The 16,188-nt window shown below is 56.8% G+C and overlaps 1 protein-coding gene across 2 annotated transcripts in view; it reads left to right on the forward strand.

Moving 5' to 3' along the window:
- LOC146799852 (sodium/potassium-transporting ATPase subunit alpha-1) overlaps positions 1-16,188 on the forward strand; it is an 86,973-nt gene that overhangs the window by 32,110 nt on the left and 38,675 nt on the right. Inside the window, exon 1 of one of the 2 annotated variants that reach the window (XM_085620747.1) lies at positions 7,524-7,833. The exons of the other annotated variant lie outside the window; for it this stretch is intronic. Coding sequence (XP_085476873.1) covers positions 7,822-7,833 — 12 coding nt within the window. The 5' untranslated portion in view covers positions 7,524-7,821. Of the gene's footprint in view, positions 1-7,523; positions 7,834-16,188 lie in introns of those variants that run through there. 2 annotated transcript variants of the gene reach the window in all.

Genomic DNA, 16,188 nt, shown 5'->3' on the forward strand with positions numbered 1-16,188 from the left:
AATGAGTGTCAATCAAGCTAACCAATGGTAAGGAGTAGGAGGGTTGTAAGCCAACTGTACCTCACAATAGGTCAGCACTGTCTGCTAGGCAAGGCCTAAAGAAACGCAACTAATCGTGCTCCTGCAAAGTGGGTTGTACTTCACGCTCTGCATCCAACCTCCTACCCCTGGTCCACATTTTGTGTGGGCAAATAAGTTGCATGTGAGCACCCCTGGAAATCTGCCACTGTTGCAGATCTCCAAAGCTACACATGGCACTCCTTGACACTCCTCTAAAGACTGGACCCGGTCTCCAAAAGTGGGGAGTAGCTGTGCAGGAGTAAACAGTAAAGTTGACTTTCCCCCTTGCCTTTTATCAACCAGCCCTTGATCTTCACGGTAGGTTGTGCCGAACTTCTTTGTAAAGCGAGCCTGTTTTGAAGGGCAGTGGGGAGCTGGAAGGAGGGAATCACTTGGGTAGGTAGGTAGGCGTGGAGGCCATGCACAGGTAGGTAGGTAGGCGTGGAGGCCCTGCGTAGGTAGGTAGTCGGGTGTGGAGGCCCTGCGCAGGTAGCCAGGCGGTGAGGCCCTGCACAGGTAGGTAGGTGTGGAGGCCCTGCACAGGTAGGTAGCCAGCTAGGTGGCGAGGCCCTGCACAGGTAGGTAGCCAGCCAGGTGGCGAGGCCCTGCATAGGTAGGTGGGCGTGGAGGCCCTGCACAGGTAGGTAGGTAGCCAGGCGTGGAGGCCCTGCACAGGTAGGTAGGCGTGGAGGCCCTGCACAGGCACGGTATGTAGACTTCAGGCTGCCCCTGACTTGGTATACTCCACCTCACAGGTGCCTGTACTGACGTCTAAGTATTTACCCAACCCGGTTTAATCTGTGATAACACAACCAAATTAATATGATCATAGTTTATTTTAAGATTTTCTTCTAAATCCATTCTCTTTTCTCAAATTACATATTTAAATCTATGCATCAAATTCTCATATGATACACAGCACGTACATAACACAAGTGACATAGACCTCACATCCACGTGTACCAAAAACTGTCTTCGCACATGAAATATGAATACCAAAAACAACTCCATGCATCATAAATAACACCATTCTTCTACCAAGCAATTGAGCCGCGTTTGGACTTTTCCCAGCCTACCAGGAGCCTCATTCTGACAAGTGCGAAATATAATGAAGCGCGCACTTAGGACTCGACCCCCCGGGCACGCCCTCGTTGGTGGTGTAAACGGGACGGCCGCATGAACTACTTCCGGGTCAGCGTCATGACGTCCCCGGCACCCCGAGGGAAGGGGGGGGGGGGGGGGAGTGGGCGAGGGCCTATTTAGGGCAACTTGCCCTTGTCCTCCCCCTCTCTTTCTTACTGCGCCGGCCCCGGAATGCAGGGGGCTCTTTTAATAGTCTTCCCGGTTTTCTTCTTTATTTCTCGTGTTCGCGGAGAAGGTTTGGCGCCAGCGATACTGGGCATCCATCTTTCCTGGCACCGGGATTCTCGGTCAGGCAGGCTTTCGGTGCTGGTGCTTTCCAGCGAACAGAGGTAAGGGGCGGGGTGCCGTGATCGTTGTGGTTGGGCAGGCGCAGGGGGGATGTGCTAAAGTAATTGTCGACAATAATAGGGAGCTATAATCACGCTGACCCCTGGCGCTTCCTTGCCCTGCGGCTGCCCGGCACAGGGAGCGGACTAACGCACCCTATGCGGTAGACACGTTCGAAATCTCTAGTCTTCTGTGCAGCGCATGGGAGCCAGGAGTTGGTGGTCAGCCTCGCGAGAGCGGGTCTTGTAAACGCTGAGAGTGTAGCTCAGGAGTTTTGGGGGAGGTGATTATCCTTCCAAGTAACGCGGTATGTGACAGTCTCTACACTTGTGGGGGCGGGAGCCCTGAGAGCACTTGAAAGAGGTTGCAGGTACACATGTCTGCTACGGTGTGAAACGTATAATGTATTGGAGCGGCAGTACCCGAAGGGTAATAAAGCGTTTTGTAAAGGGTTGTGTCGGGTGCAGAACGTCGTCGCGGTTTTTGAGAGCACGGAGGAATCGCGGGTTAGAGATGGAGCCAGGGGCCGGGGTTAGGGCGGTGGCCGCTTGGTGGCTAGGTTTGGGAGCTGAGGGGCACCGGGATCCGGAGCTACTGTGGCCTTAATGGTTAAGGTATGGGGCGCTGACTCTCACGGTTACATGTTCAATTCCTGTGGGTTCTGTTCGATGCGATCCCCTTTTCTGTTATGCTTGGGGGGGGGGGGGGGGCCAGCCCAGTGTTCCGATGCTGAGGGGCCCAGGTGCGGGCCTCGGCGGGGCTGAGGGGCACCGGGATCCGGAGCTACTGTGGCCTAATGGTTCAGGTATGAGACTCTGACTCTCAAGGTGACATGTTCAATTCCCATCGATTCTGTCCAGTTCGATCTCTTTTCCGATACGCTTGTGAGGGCCAGTCCAGTGGTCCGATGCTGTGGGGCCCAGGTTGGGGCCTCGGCGGGGCCGTTCAGTATGTTGAAGCGGATGGTGGTAGTAGCCTGGGGGTCCGTGGCATTGATGGTCGGGGGAAAAATGGTTGTGCGTCACGGGAGAGCAATAACTTAGAAGTGTAACGTTGTGGCGTCATCAGATCAGCACGGGTATTGCTGGCTTGGGATTAAGCAACAAGAATATTTCCCCGTGCCAACGGTTAATGTGTATATTTCGCAGAGGTTGACTTCGACTGTGAGTTAGTGGGGCATTTTTCTGCGAAAATGTGGTGAGCCTGCGTGGTGTAAGCAAGATTGTGGTTTCTTTGGGCTTTCGACGGAAGTCCATCTGAGGCGGTATCGAGTTACACGGATAGTCATAGAGTGGGATCATGGGTTCAGTACGGAGACATGAACACATTGTGGTTATTTGTGAGCCAAAACGACGTAGGTTCTGAGCCAGTGCCTTGCTATCCACCCAGCTGTGTCACAGCACATTTTGCCTACTCGGGGGTCATGAGAAGGACTTGTGCATATGCAGTGTGCGCCACAGCGCAGCAGCCTGCAGGGCACGAGCCTAGTAGACGCCTTGTCCTCTTCATTTGTAAATACCTGACATCATGGAGGATTACTTTCGCAAGCGTATCTAGGAAAGATATGTAGATTTATGTGTTTTAAGGGAATTTTAGGGGTGTGCCTAACTACATTAATCATAACCAATATAGCGCAGGAGGCATAACCAAATTGTGTTTGTCGACTAATAATAATTTTCTAGGGATACCCGTAGAAACCTGATTACCGGGCTAAAAATAACAGTGAGTTCAAACATTCACCTACTGAAACGTATGCTTTCCAGGCACAATTAGCTAGCGCACAGTTCACTAAACTATTCTGGAGAACCAGGTTCGAGCCTCAGCGCCTTCTCAAAGTGCAGTGTTTCTGGCCAAATCACTTAATCTCCCCAGGGTCCAGGGTTGAATCATTATGCTGGACTCCTGCAGTGCACACTAGGCTAGGGACCACTGCAGTGAGTGAAGGGTAGAATCATTAGGTTGACCCCTGTAGCGCAGTGCACGGTTGGTAAGGGACCCTTGCAGTGATGGGTAGAATCATTAGGCTGGACACCTGTAGTACAGTAGAATCATTAGGCTGGACACCTGCAGTGCAGCACACAGTAGGCCAGGGACCCCTGAAGTGAAGGGTATAATCATTATGCTGGACTCCTGCAGTGCACATTAGACCGGGGACCCGTGCAGTGTGAAATCGAGCAAGACCCCTGTAGTGCAGTGCACAGTAGACCAGGGACCCTGCAGTGGAGGGTAGTATCATTAGGCTGACCCACTGTAGTGCAGTGTACAGTAGGTCAGGGCCCCCCTGCAATGTAGTGGAGGGTATAAACCTTTGGTTGGACCCTTGCAGTGCACAAGAGGCCAGGGACCTGTGCAGTGAAGGGTGGAATCAGGCTGCAACCGGCAGTGCAGTGAAGAGAAGAATATTTAGGCTGGACCCCTGTAGTGCTGTTCAGGGCAGAATCATTAGGCTGCACTTCTGCGAAGCAGTGAAGGGTAAAATCATTTCACTGGATTCATGCAGTGCACACTAGGCCAGGGACCCCTGCAGTTAAGATAGAATCCATAGGCTGGACTCATGCAGTGCACACTGTGCCAGGGACCCCTGCAGTGAAGGGTAGAATCCTTATGTTGGACCCCTGCAGTGAAGGGTAGAATCCTTAGGTTGGACCCCTGCAGTGAAGGGTAGAATCCTTAGGTTGGACGCCTGCAGTGAAGGGTAGAATCCTTAGGTCGGACGCCTGCAGTGAAGGGTAGAATCCTTAGGTCGGACGCCTGCAGTGAAGGGTAGAATCCTTAGGTCGGACGCCTGCAGTGAAGGGTAGAATCCTTAGGTCGGACGCCTGCAGTGAAGGGTAGAATCCTTGGGTCGGACGCCTGCAGTGAAGGGTAGAATCCTTAGGTTGGACGCCTGCAGTGAAGGGTAGAATCCTTAGGTTGGACGCCTGCAGTGAAGGGTAGAATCCTTAGGTTGGACGCCTGCAGTGAAGGGTAGAATCCTTAGGTTGGACGCCTGCAGTGAAGGGTAGAATCCTTAGGTTGGACGCCTGCAGTGAAGGGTAGAATCCTTAGGTTGGACGCCTGCAGTGAAGGGTAGAATCCTTAGTGCAGTGAAGGGTAGAATCCTTAGGTTGGACGCCTGCAGTGAAGGGTAGAATCCTTAGTGCAGTGAAGGGTAGAATCCTTAGTGCAGTGAAGGGTAGAATCCTTAGTGCAGTGAAGGGTAGAATCCTTAGTGCAGTGAAGGGTAGAATCCTTAGTGCAGTGAAGGGTAGAATCCTTAGTGCAGTGAAGGGTAGAATCCTTAGTGCAGTGAAGGGTAGAATCCTTAGTGCAGTGAAGGGTAGAATCCTTAGTGCAGTGAAGGGTAGAATCCTTAGTGCAGTGAAGGGTAGAATCCTTAGTGCAGTGAAGGGTAGAATCCTTGATTGATTGGTGCAGTGAAGGGTAGAATCCTTGGTGCAGTGAAGGGTAGAATCCTTGGTGCAGTGAAGGGTAGAATCCTTGGTGCAGTGAAGGGTAGAATCCTTGATTGATTGGTGCAGTGAAGGGTAGAATCCTTGGTGCAGTGAAGGGTAGAATCCTTGGTGCAGTGAAGGGTAGAATCCTTGGTGCAGTGAAGGGTAGAATCCTTGGTGCAGTGAAGGGTAGAATCCTTGGTGCAGTGAAGGGTAGAATCCTTGGTGCAGTGAAGGGTAGAATCCTTGGTGCAGTGAAGGGTAGAATCCTTGGTGCAGTGAAGGGTAGAATCCTTAGTGCAGTGAAGGGTAGAATCCTTAGTGCAGTGAAGGGTAGAATCCTTAGTGCAGTGAAGGGTAGAATCCTTAGTGCAGTGAAGGGTAGAATCCTTGATTGATTGGTGCAGTGAAGGGTAGAATCCTTGGTGCAGTGAAGGGTAGAATCCTTGGTGCAGTGAAGGGTAGAATCCTTGGTGCAGTGAAGGGTAGAATCCTTGATTGATTGGTGCAGTGAAGGGTAGAATCCTTGGTGCAGTGAAGGGTAGAATCCTTGGTGCAGTGAAGGGTAGAATCCTTGGTGCAGTGAAGGGTAGAATCCTTGGTGCAGTGAAGGGTAGAATCCTTGGTGCAGTGAAGGGTAGAATCCTTGGTGCAGTGAAGGGTAGAATCCTTGGTGCAGTGAAGGGTAGAATCCTTGGTGCAGTGAAGGGTAGAATCCTTAGTGCAGTGAAGGGTAGAATCCTTAGTGCAGTGAAGGGTAGAATCCTTAGTGCAGTGAAGGGTAGAATCCTTGATTGATTGGTGCAGTGAAGGGTAGAATCCTTGGTGCAGTGAAGGGTAGAATCCTTGGTGCAGTGAAGGGTAGAATCCTTGGTGCAGTGAAGGGTAGAATCCTTGATTGATTGGTGCAGTGAAGGGTAGAATCCTTGGTGCAGTGAAGGGTAGAATCCTTGGTGCAGTGAAGGGTAGAATCCTTGGTGCAGTGAAGGGTAGAATCCTTGGTGCAGTGAAGGGTAGAATCCTTGGTGCAGTGAAGGGTAGAATCCTTGGTGCAGTGAAGGGTAGAATCCTTAGTGCAGTGAAGGGTAGAATCCTTAGTGCAGTGAAGGGTAGAATCCTTGGGCTGGACCCCTGCAGTGTAGAGTAGAATCCTTGGGCTGGACCCCTGCAGTGACGGGTAGAATCCTTAGGCTGGACCCCTGCAGTGAAGGGTAGAATCCTTAGGCTGGACCCCTGAACTGCAGTGAAGGGTAGAATCCTTAGGTTGGACCCCTGAACTGCAGTGAAGGGTAGAATCCTTAGGTTGGACCCCTGCAGTGTAGGGTAGAATCCTTAGGTAGGTTGGACCCCTGCAGTCAAGGGTAGAATCCTTGGGTAGGTTGGACCCCTGCAGTCAAGGGTAGAATCCTTGGGTAGGTTGGACCCTGCAGTCAAGGGTAGAATCCTTAGGTAGGTTGGACCCCTGCAGTCAAGGGTAGAATCCTTGGGTAGGTTGGACCCCTGCAGTCAAGGGTAGAATCCTTGGGTAGGTTGGACCCCTGCAGTCAAGGGTAGAATCCTTAGTGCCGTCAAGGGTAGAATCCCTAGGCTGGGCCCCTGCAGTGAAGCGTAGAATCCTTAGGCTGGGCCCCTGCAGTGAAGGGTAGAATCCTTAGTGCAGTGAAGGGTAGAATCCTTAGGCTGGACCCCTGAACTGCAGTGAAGGGTAGAATCCTTAGTGCAGTGAAGGGTAGAATCCTTAGTGCAGTGAAGGGTAGAATCCTTAGTGCAGTGAAGGGTAGAATCCTTAGTGCAGTGAAGGGTAGAATCCTTAGTGCAGTGAAGGGTAGCATCCGTAGGCTGGACCCCTGACCTGCAGTGAAGGGTAGAATCCTTAGGCTGGACACCTGCAGTGAAGGGTAGAATCCTTAGGCTGGACGCCTGCAGTGAAGGGTAGAAGGGTAGAATCCTTAGGCTGGACGCCTGCAGTGAAGGGTAGAATCCTTAGTGCAGTGAAGGGTAGCATCCGTAGGCTGGACCCCTGACCAGCAGTGAAGGGTAGAATCCTTAGGCTGGACACCTGCAGTGAAGGGTAGAATCCTTAGGCTGGACGCCTGCAGAGAAGGGTAGAATCCTTAGTGCAGTGAAGGGTAGAATCCTTAGTGCAGTGAAGGGTAGAATCCTGAGGCAGGACCCCTGCAGTGCACGCTAGGCCAGGGACCCCTGCAGTGCAGTGGAGGGTAGAATCCTTAGGCTGGGCTTGTGCAGTGCATGGTGAGCCAGGCCCCCAGCCGAGCACTGCTCAGTCCGCAGTGTAGCCGGGGGACCCGCAGCCTGATTGGCCGTCTGCTGCGGGCTCTGTGATTGGTCAGGCTCTCTGATCCAAGGTGCTCTCCTCATCCCTTGGAAGTGGTTCTTGGCGCCTCCCCTCTATCCACCTTTTTTCCAAGACACCCCCGCCCTCCGCCTCGATTTGTGCAGTTCAGGCGACTTCTTCTGTGCCCCAGCCCCTCCCTCGCGCCCCCTGTTGCCTGGGAACGGAGTGACGTCCTCGTCCACCTCCCTTTGCGTCGTGACGTCAGACCTCACGCCGGGAAGCGTATATGAGGGGGCGCGAAGACTGCGGCTCTTCCGTCAGTTCAGAAAGGACCGCTCTAGAGGGGTGTGCGCGCGTGGGTGGAGGCGGCGGTGCGAGGCACAGATCTCCGGCGGGTGGCACGAGGCCCCTTAGCGGCGCGAGGCCCCTCGGCTCCCTGGGCCGGCGCGAGGACCCGGCGCAGCAGCAACACGTGTCCAGCGCGCGGCGCCAGCAGAGCGGGCACCCGGGAGGAGCGCGACACCAGCTGAGCAGGAGTCGGGAGCGCGCACCACTGCAGCCATGGGCTACGGGGTAAGACTGCACAGGGCGGGGGGCGGGAGGAGCACCTGTCGCAGGGTGGGTGAGGTATGGGGCAGGAAGGGTGTGGGTGGCTCTGGGACAGGAGAGGAAGGTTAGGGGTGGCACTGGGGAGGTTGTCTGGGGCAGGAGAGCTGGGTTAGGGGTGGCTCTGGGGGGGTGTCTGGGCAGGAGAAGTGGGTTAGGGGTGGCTCTGGGGGGTGTCTGGGGCAGGAGAGCTGGGTTAGGGGTGGCTCTGGGGAGGGTGTCTGGCAGGAGAGGGAGGTTGTGGGTTGCACTGGGGAGGGTATCTGGGGTAGAAGTGGGTTAGGGATGGCTCTGGGGAGGGTGTCCGGTGCAGGAGAGGAGGGTTATGGTGACACTGGGGCAGGAGAGGAGGGTTAGGGGTGGCACTGGGGAGGTTGTCTGGGGCAGGAGAGCTGGGTTAGGGGTGGCTCTGGGGGGGTGTCTGGGCAGGAGAAGTGGGTTAGGGGTGGCTCTGGGGGGTGTCTGGGGCAGGAGAGCTGGGTTAGGGGTGGCTATGGGGAGGGTGTCTGGGGCAGGAGAAGTGGGTTAGGGGTGGCTCTGGGGAGGGTGTCTGGCAGGAGAGGGAGGTTGTGGGTTGCACTGGGGAGGGTATCTGGGGTAGAAGTGGGTTAGGGATGGCTCTGGGGAGGGTGTCCGGTGCAGGAGAGGAGGGTTATGGTGACACTGGGGCAGGAGAGGAGGGTTAGGGGTGGCTCTGGGGAGGGTGTCTGGGGCCGGAGAGCAAGGTTGAGGAGTTCGGGGGTAATGTGTCTAGGGGAACGAGGGGTCGCACTGGGAAGGGTATCTGGGGCATGAGAGGAGGGTTATGGTGCCCCAGTGGAGGGAGTTTAGAGCCAGGAAGAATCTGGGTTGCCCTGGGGGGGGCACACGAGAGAAAAGGGTTAGGGTGTCTGGGGTAGGGGTGGCTCTAGGGGGTGCTTGCGGCAGGAGAAGCTTAGGTGTATCTCTGGGGGCAGGAGAAGGTGACGAGTAGCTCTGGGCAGGGTGTCTGGGGCTGGGAAGATAATGGGGTGGTATCTGGGGGCAGGAGTAGGTGATGAGTAGCTGGGGGCAGGGTGTCTGGGGATGGAAAGATAACGTGAGGTTGTCTGACGGGGAGGGTGTCTTTGGGCTGGAGAGGATGTTTATGGCTAGTTCGGGAGGGGAGTCTAGAGCCAGGAAGGATTTGGGTGGCCCTGAGGGCACAAAAGGGTGACTTTGGAGGGTGTCTGGGGGCAGTAGGGGTATTTTAATTGTGTGGAAGGTGATAGCAGTACGTCTAAGACGGTGGAAATGTGTTCACATGGTAGGAGAGAAGGGCAAGTTCTGCTTACCAAAATAATAGGGTGTGTGTGAGGGCATAGGGGGCTTTGTGGGTGGGAATAGATTTAGAGGAATTAACTAGCTGGCGATCCCCCTCGGTGGGGGGGGAGGGGCAAGAGTACAGTACAACTGATGTCTTGGAAGGGTATTTAGCTGATAGGATGTGATCGTAGTCGGTCTTGGGAAGGTGTCCTGGGGTAGGGAGAGACCTGGCTGTCACAGGAAATGAGTCTGTGAGGGCCTCGGGTGGTTGCAAGAACTTTGGAGTGCAGGAGCAAGAGGGCTGTTGTGATCAGGGGCGGTTGCATGTTTGGGAAAGAATAGGGTATCTGGGGCAGGGGTGGCTCCAGGGAGGCATGTTGGAGGGGAGGCTTCAAGGCACGTATAGGGCCGTATCCTTCCTGGAGAGGAGGGAGGGTCTGCTGGACGGAGGTCATGTGTTGGGAAGCTCTCCGCCTGTATCTGGGAGTCGAGGGGTTATGGGAGACCGAAGGTGGTGTGTGGCGGGGAATATGGGGCTTCTGTAGGTTTAGCGCTTCCGGGTAGGAAGAAATAGACTTGGCCCATTGGAAGCTGTTTAAGGCTCTGGGGCGGTCCTAGCTCTGCTGGGGGAGGGGGGGGGGGGGAACACAGGGGTGCAAAGGTTGTCTAGAAGGGCGCCTCGGAGGGCACTGCTCTAGTTTGGGGACTGTCTATGGAGCGGTGGAGGGCAGCGCTCCTGGGGGGACGGGTCTCCGGTGATATCCATGCTGTGCATTTAGTTGGACCTCTGCAGTGAAAGTGGTCTCTGAGATGCTTTTATATTGATTGGGTGGGGGGGGGGGCTCATGATTCCTGCTCGTCAGGTCTCCTTCCCTAGGAGCATGGGATGTCCTGGACTGGCGATGGAGACTGAATGGGGTCTGTGACTGTGGACAAAGGTTAATGAACGGCTTCTTGGACTGTGGATCAACGGTGGTGAACAGCGTCTTGCACCATGGTTCAAGGCTGGTGTGTGGAGTCTTGGGCTGTGGTACCCTGGGCCCCGCCAGGAACAGCCCCAAGTTGTGAGCTGTCTGTGGTGTTTCGAGCCTGCAGCTTTAGTATCCGACATGGCGTCCTGTGCTGTGGTGCGCCGGGTGCTGTCAGGCCCGTGGCATGGGTTGGGGGGGGGGGGGGGGGGGTGACCAGTGTGGCGTCCTGTCTTGTCGATCCGTCTATGGAGTTTAGTGCAGTGGCGCCCGGTGAGACCTGTCTTGTCCTGTGGTATGGTCTCTGGTGCTGTTGTGTGCCGGGTACGTTGATGTCTTGTCCTGTGGTATGTATGGTGCCGTCGGGTATGGACTCTGTTGCTGTGGTTTGCCGGCTACGGTGTCTTGTCCTGTGGTATGGACTCTGGTACCAAATATGGACTCTGTTCCTGTGGTGTGCAGCTACGGTCTTGTCCTGTGGTATGGACTCGGGTGCCGGGTGTGGACTCTGGTATGCCGGGTACGTTGGTGTCTAGTCATGTGGTATGTATGGTGTCAGATATGGACTCTGGTTCGACGGGTAATTCGATGTCTTGTCCTGTGGTATGTATCGTGTCGTCAGGTATAGACTCTGTTGCTGTGGCTTGCCAGCTATGTATGGTGTCTTGTTCTGTGGTATGGACTCTGGTATGTATGGTGTCGTCAGGTATGGCCTCTGTTGCTGTGGTGTGCCAGCTATGGTGTCTTGCCCTGTGGTATGGACTCGGGTACCAGATATGGACTGTGGTGTGCCGGGTACGTTGGTATCTTGTCATGTGTTTATGGACTCGGGTACCAGATATGGACTCTGTTGCTGTGGTGGGCCAGCTACGGTGTCTTGTCCTGTGGTATGGACTCGGGTGCCGGGTGTGGACTCTGGTATGTATGGTGTCGTCCGATATGGACTCGGTTTGACGGGTAATTCGATGTCTTGTCCTATGGTATGTATGGTGTTGTCAGGTATAGACTCTGTTGCTGTGGCTTGCCAGCTATGTATGGTGTCTTGTCATGTGTGTATGGACTCTGTTGCTGTGGTAGCTATGGTGTCTTGTCCTGTGGTATGGACGCGGGTACCAGATATGGATTGTGGTGTGCCGGGTACGTTGGTGTCTTGTCATGTTATGTATGGTGCCATCCGGTATGGACTCTGTTGCTGTGGTGTGCTGGCTATGTATGGTGTTTTGTCCTGTGGTATGGACTCGGGTACCAGATATGGACTCGGGTGCAGTGCTGTGCCAGCTATGGTGTCTTGTTCTGTGGTATGGACTCGGGTGCAGTGCTGTGCCAGCTATGGTGTCTTGTTCTGTGGTATGGACTCTGGTGCAGCGCTGTGCCCGCTATGGTGTCCTGTCCTGTGGTATGGACTCGGGTGCAGCGCTGTGCCAGCTATGGTGTCCTTTGGTATGGACTCGGGTGCAGCGCTGTGCCAGCTATGGTGTATTTTCCTGTGGTATAGACTCGGGTACCAGATGTGGACTCTGGTGTGTATGGTGCAGTCAGATATGTACTCTGGTGCCGTGCCAGCTAAAGTGTCTTGTCCTGTGGTATGAAAGGTAGCTCATGTGTGGCCTCTGCTCCTGTGGTACCCCGGCCCGCCCCCCCCCCCCCCTCTCCGGTTGTTGCGCATGGGTTTGTCTTGTACGGACTGCTGTGGTGCCTGGGATCTGGCTGTGGCGCATGAACCCCACCCCCAGGTCAACGCAGGCATGCAGTGTCTGACTCTTCCGGGTGCCTGTCCATTCATTGGGGCCCATCCCGACCTCTTCATGGTACCTGTCCTTACTCCCTGCCCGGCTTGCCCTTTCGAAATGCTTGCCCTCTCAGAATGCTTGCCCATGCTCTTGTGTCCGGCCTGCCCCCCAGGGAGGCTTGCCCAGGCTCTAGTGCCCGTTCCGCTCTTTAGGGAGGCTTGCCTAGGCTCTGGGGCCCGGCCCGGCCTCTCGAGAAGCTTGTCCCTCTGGTGCCCGGTCTGGCCTCTCGGGAGGCTCGCCCATGCCCGGCCTGGCCTCTAGGAGGCTCGCTAATGCCCCAATGCCCGGCCTGGCCTCTTCATCAGCAGCGCCCGTGCCTCCTGCCCGCCTCCTGGCACGGCAGCCCTGGGTGGCTGTTTCCAAGGGGAGCCTGCTTCCGCCTCCCTCTTCCTTGCACATTTTCCATGACACGCCGCCTCTCGAAGGCCTGGCACGGCTGCTTGGAGCCGGCTTCGATAAGATGGGGTGCCGAAGGGGAGGGGTGCGAAGGGCTGGGGCCGAGCCAGTCCCACGCAGGATTGCGGAAGGTTTGGTTGTCGGAAGATTCCGTGCTGCGAGCACTGCAGGGCCGTAGCAGATGATGTAACTGCCCTGTTTGTGCCTGTCCTCGCCGAGTAACCAACATCAGACCGGGTGGCATCTGAGGCGTGGTTACTAAGTCCCCTCCTGAGCAGCCCCCCCCCCCGTCTAAGCACCCCTCCGCCACGGTCGTCCTGCCCCCGCCTGTTTTGTGCCGGTGTTTGCCGGCATGCAGGCTTGCTGAAGCGCTGCTCGTCACCTCTCGCGTTTTAGTGGTTGGTTTAGTTTGGTTCAGTAGAGCGTTTGTTGGGCTCCGCTCCCTGCAAATTGGAGCGCTGTAGGGCAGGTGGGGGTATGCAGTGCGGAGGGGTGTAGGGCAGGTGGGGGTGGGTGGGTGTGTGCAGTGTGGAGGGGCGTCAGGCAGGTGGGGGTGTGCAGTATGGAGGGGCGTCGGGCAGGTGGGGGTGTGCAGTGTGGAGGGGCGTCGGGCAGGTGGGGGTGTGCAGTGCGAAGGGGTGTAGGGCAGGTGGGGGTGGGTGTTTGCAGTGCGGAGGGCGGGTGGGTGTGCAGTGCGGAGGGGTGGAGGGCAGGTGGGGTTGGGTGTGCATTGCGGAGGGGTGTAGAGCAGGTGGAGGGTGTGCAGTGCGGACGGGTGTAGAGCGGGTGGGGGTGTGCAGTGCGGAGGGGTGGAGGGCAGGTGGGGTGTGTAGGGCAGGTCGGGGTGGGGTGTGCAGTGCGGAGGGGCGTCAGGCAGGTGGGGGTGTGCAGTGCGGAAGGGTGTAGGGCAGGTGGGGGTGGGTGTGCAATGCGGAGGGGTGTAGGGCAGGTGGGGGTGGGTGTGCAATGCGGAGGGGTGTAGGGCAGGTGGGGGTGGGTGTGCAGTGCGGAGGGCAGGTGGGGGGGGGGTGGGTGCAGTGCGGAGGGGTGGAGGGCAGGTGGGGGTGTGCAGTGTGGAGGGGACTGCCCTGGAAGTAGTACCCAAGGGCGGTCTGAATCAACAGTGGGACCCCATGACCATCGGAGTATGGCTATCCCTCGCCATCGCACTGGGCGAGCTGCGAAGGCGCTAGCGCCATGAAGTCAGTGCCTCGTCTACCCTTCAGTCTTTAACCTGCAGAAGGAGGACGCTTGCCTGTACATCCCTCACAAGGTGTGGACTCCCAAGGTGCTGGCATCGAGCTGCGTGCCTGTCCCTCACCCACACATGGTGGAGTGTTAAGGCGCTAGCACCCCTCTCACCTGTCCATCTCCCATATGGTGGTGTCAAGGCGCTAGCATCCCTCTCACCTGTCCATCTCACATGGTGGACTCTTTACTCACGTGCTCTTGCCCACACCGGCCGTGGGCTCTCGAGGCGCTAGCGGCTGGCTCTCACGTTCCCACGTTGGCGCTGGAGGAGTTGGCACAAAGTCACGTGCACGCTGCTGGGCGCCGGAGGTTGCCATCTAGGGTGACAATGTACAATAGCGCCTACTCGTGCTGGAGCCCCGGGACAAAAGGAAGTGCGCATGTGACGAGGGGGTGGGGCCTGGTGCAAAGTCCTGAATGAGAAGTGAATTCTTGGAAGTGTAGAGGTCGCCAGGGGCCTCCGTGAGAGGCTGTGCTCAGTTGGTGTATAATACCAGGAAGTGGGAGTGCCTAGTGCAGGCCAGCAGCGCTACATTGCAGCTCGGGACACCAGCCCTCGTTTGGAATAGTAGTGCTGGGGTGGCACGGGCTGGAAGGTGTGGGGCAGCATCACTATAGTAGTGCAGGCTGGTGGGTTTGGGACTGCAGTGCTGCATGTCTGGGGTAGCACAGACTGGGGGTTTGGGACAGCAGGTCTGGGGTAGCACAGACTGGGGGTTTGGGACAGCAGGTCTGGGGTAGCACAGACTGGGGGTTTGGGACAGCAGGTCTGGGGTAGCAGATCTGGGGTATTCTGAATGGGGGGTGCGTTGTGGCGTCACACGGGTAGTGCAGCAGGTCGGTTTGGGATAGCAGCGCTGTTGTAGCACACTGGAGGTTTGGGATAGCGGTGTTTGGGTAGCATGTCTGGGGTAGCACACACTGGTGGTTTGGGATAGTAGTACTAGGGTAACAGCTCTGGGGTATTCGGAGTGAGTGGGTACCATCACTTTGGTAGTGCAGGCTGGTGGGTTTAGGATAGCATTGCTGGGTTTTTCGGGGGGGGGGGGGGTGTTGTGCAATCACTAGGGTGGTGCAGGCTGGTGGGTCAGCCCGTCCACTGATCTGGGTTTAATCATCATCATTATTTAGCTCACTCCACCACCCCAGTTCAGACATGGCCATATGCAAATCAGTCTGACCTTGTGCCTAATGGGAACTGTCCAGGCCGAACTGGGTTAGGGCTGTGGCGCTAGGGTAGCGCTGGCTGGGTTAGGGCTGTGGCGCTAGGGTAGCGCTGGCTGGGTTAGGGCTGTGGCGCTAGGGTAGCGCAGGCTGGCTGGGTTAGGGCTGTGGCGCTAGGGTAGCGCAGGCTGGCTGGGTTAGGGCTGTGGCGCTAGGGTAGCGCTGGCTGGGTTAGGGCTGTGGCGCTAGGGTAGCGCTGGCTGGGTTAGGGCTGTGGCGCTAGGGTAGCGCTGGCTGGGTTAGGGCTGTGGCGCTAGGGTAGCGCTGGCTGGGTTAGGGCTGTGGCGCTAGGGTAGCGCTGGCTGGGTTAGGGCTGTGGCGCTAGGGTAGCGCTGGCTGGGTTAGGGCTGTGGCGCTAGGGTAGCGCTGGCTGGGTTAGGGCTGTGGGGCTACGGTAGCGCAGGCTGGCGGGGTTGGGACTGGCGCTAGGGTAGCGCAGGTTGGGACTGGCGCTAGGGTAGCGCAGGCAACTGTTTTTTGAGACTGGCATTAGCATAGTGCAGGATGGCTGCGTTAGGGCTGTGGGGGTAGGCCAGGCTGGCTGGGTTAGGGTTGGGACTTTGGCACTACGATAATGATGGTTTATTGGTTTGGAAGTAGTGCTTTGGTAGTTTGTTATTATTATTGAAATGATTCACAGTCCACCTAACTCAGACCAGCAGCAGGGCAGCATTTGGATGGCCAGGGCTGGGTGGTATGTGGTGGATTTTAGAGGGGACGCCAGGGTCTTCCTGGAGGAAGCGAACCAGGGTTCAAACTGGGCAGGGAAGTGTTTCCTGTAACTGGCAGGATGGAGCAGTGCCGGGGCAGCTGCAAAGGTGGGTGGGCACAGTCTCCTGGTGTGAAGCGGCATCTCGAGGTCACCCCAAGGACCCCCTTCATCGAGCGCAGGCTTAGCTGCCTTCTAAGCTGCTGTCTGTGCAAAGCGCCTTGAATCCGGAGGCCTCCCGGTGCTTTGGTTCGCGGTGTTTCAGCGGCCTCCTATGGGAGGAGGACTCGCGCCTTGGGGTGTTCCAGGGCCTGTGAAATAACCGGGAATCACTCGTAGTTGCTTACCTCCTCAAAGGGTGCTTTGTAATGATGGGCATCGGGCATTTGGAGTTGGCACAGAAGGGGCTACTCTGGGTCATACGGTTGATGTTTGAGGGGTGCTTTAACTGGGGCCGTCTGGAGGTGCCAGGGTGGCCCCAGGGCCCTGCCTCCAGCACTGGGGCCCTCTGGAGGTGCCAGGGTGGTCCCGGGGCACTTCTCCAGCACTGGAGCCCGCCTCTGGAGGTGCCAGGGTGGCCCCGGGGCCCTTCCTCTGGAGATGCAAGGTGGCTCCGGGGCACTTCCTCCAGCACTGGGGCCCTTCCTCTGGAGGTGCCAGGGTGGTCCCGGGGCCCTGCCTCCAGCACTGGGGCCCTCTG

This window comes from Triturus cristatus, chromosome 8 (genome assembly GCF_964204655.1).
Source record: "Triturus cristatus chromosome 8, aTriCri1.1, whole genome shotgun sequence".
Lineage (NCBI taxonomy): Eukaryota > Metazoa > Chordata > Amphibia > Caudata > Salamandridae > Triturus > Triturus cristatus.